Source organism: Aplysia californica, unplaced genomic scaffold (genome assembly GCF_000002075.1).
Source record: "Aplysia californica isolate F4 #8 unplaced genomic scaffold, AplCal3.0 scaffold00096, whole genome shotgun sequence".
In the NCBI taxonomy this organism is placed as follows: Eukaryota; Metazoa; Mollusca; class Gastropoda; order Aplysiida; family Aplysiidae; genus Aplysia; species Aplysia californica.
Genome location: NW_004797366.1, coordinates 1,507,644 through 1,508,298, shown reverse-complemented (window position 1 = coordinate 1,508,298; position 655 = coordinate 1,507,644). Strand labels below are relative to the sequence as shown.

The window sequence follows — 655 nt, the reverse complement described above, 5'->3', positions numbered from 1 at the left end:
CTCCTCACCGTTGAAGAAGTTTTAAAAACCTCTGTCTCCTCATTATTGAAGAAGTTTAGTTTTAAAAACCTCTATCCCCTCACCTTTAAAGAAGTTTTAAAAACCTCTATCCCCTGATCTATAAAGAAATAAGTTTAACCTCTGTCCCCCCACCTTTGAAGAAGTTTTAAAAACCTCTATCCCCTCATCTTTGAAGAAGTTTTAAAAACCTCTGTCCCCTGATCAATAAAGAAGTTTTAAAAACCTCTGTCCCCTCACCTTTGAAGAAGTAAGCATCGTCCATAACATCGGCACCATTGAAGAGCCACACGTGCACGTATCCGTCAAGGCCATCAGGCACCCCGTCCCACTCACGCGCGATGTACAGCGGGTCTCCGTAGCGCGTGCGGTTGGCGTGGTTCTCGTACATCCAGTAGTGGTTGTTTCGGAAGAAGTAGGTGTTGTAGATGAACTGGTTGTCCGGTCTACGCCGCACCCAGTCGAACGCCGTGTTGAACGAGCCTTTGCACACCCCTGTTTGTTAGAGGAAAGGGAAGTACATTGACACATTAATGGTCGTTGACGTGTTGAGCGAGCCTTTGCACACCCCTGTTTGTTAGAGGATAGAGAAATACATTAAACCTTTGCACACCCCTGTTTGTTGGAGGATAGAGAA

At 45.6% G+C, this 655-nt stretch overlaps 1 protein-coding gene across 1 annotated transcript in view; it reads right to left on the bottom strand.

Moving 5' to 3' along the window:
• Positions 1-257: 257 nt before the first annotated feature.
• The window catches only part of LOC101851257, a gene marked incomplete at both ends in the record, with an annotated part of 20,728 nt that continues 20,330 nt past the window's right edge, over positions 258-655 (bottom strand). The window contains 1 exon segment of the mRNA XM_035968916.1: positions 258-521. Within this exon segment, the coding sequence (XP_035824809.1) occupies positions 258-521 (264 nt within the window).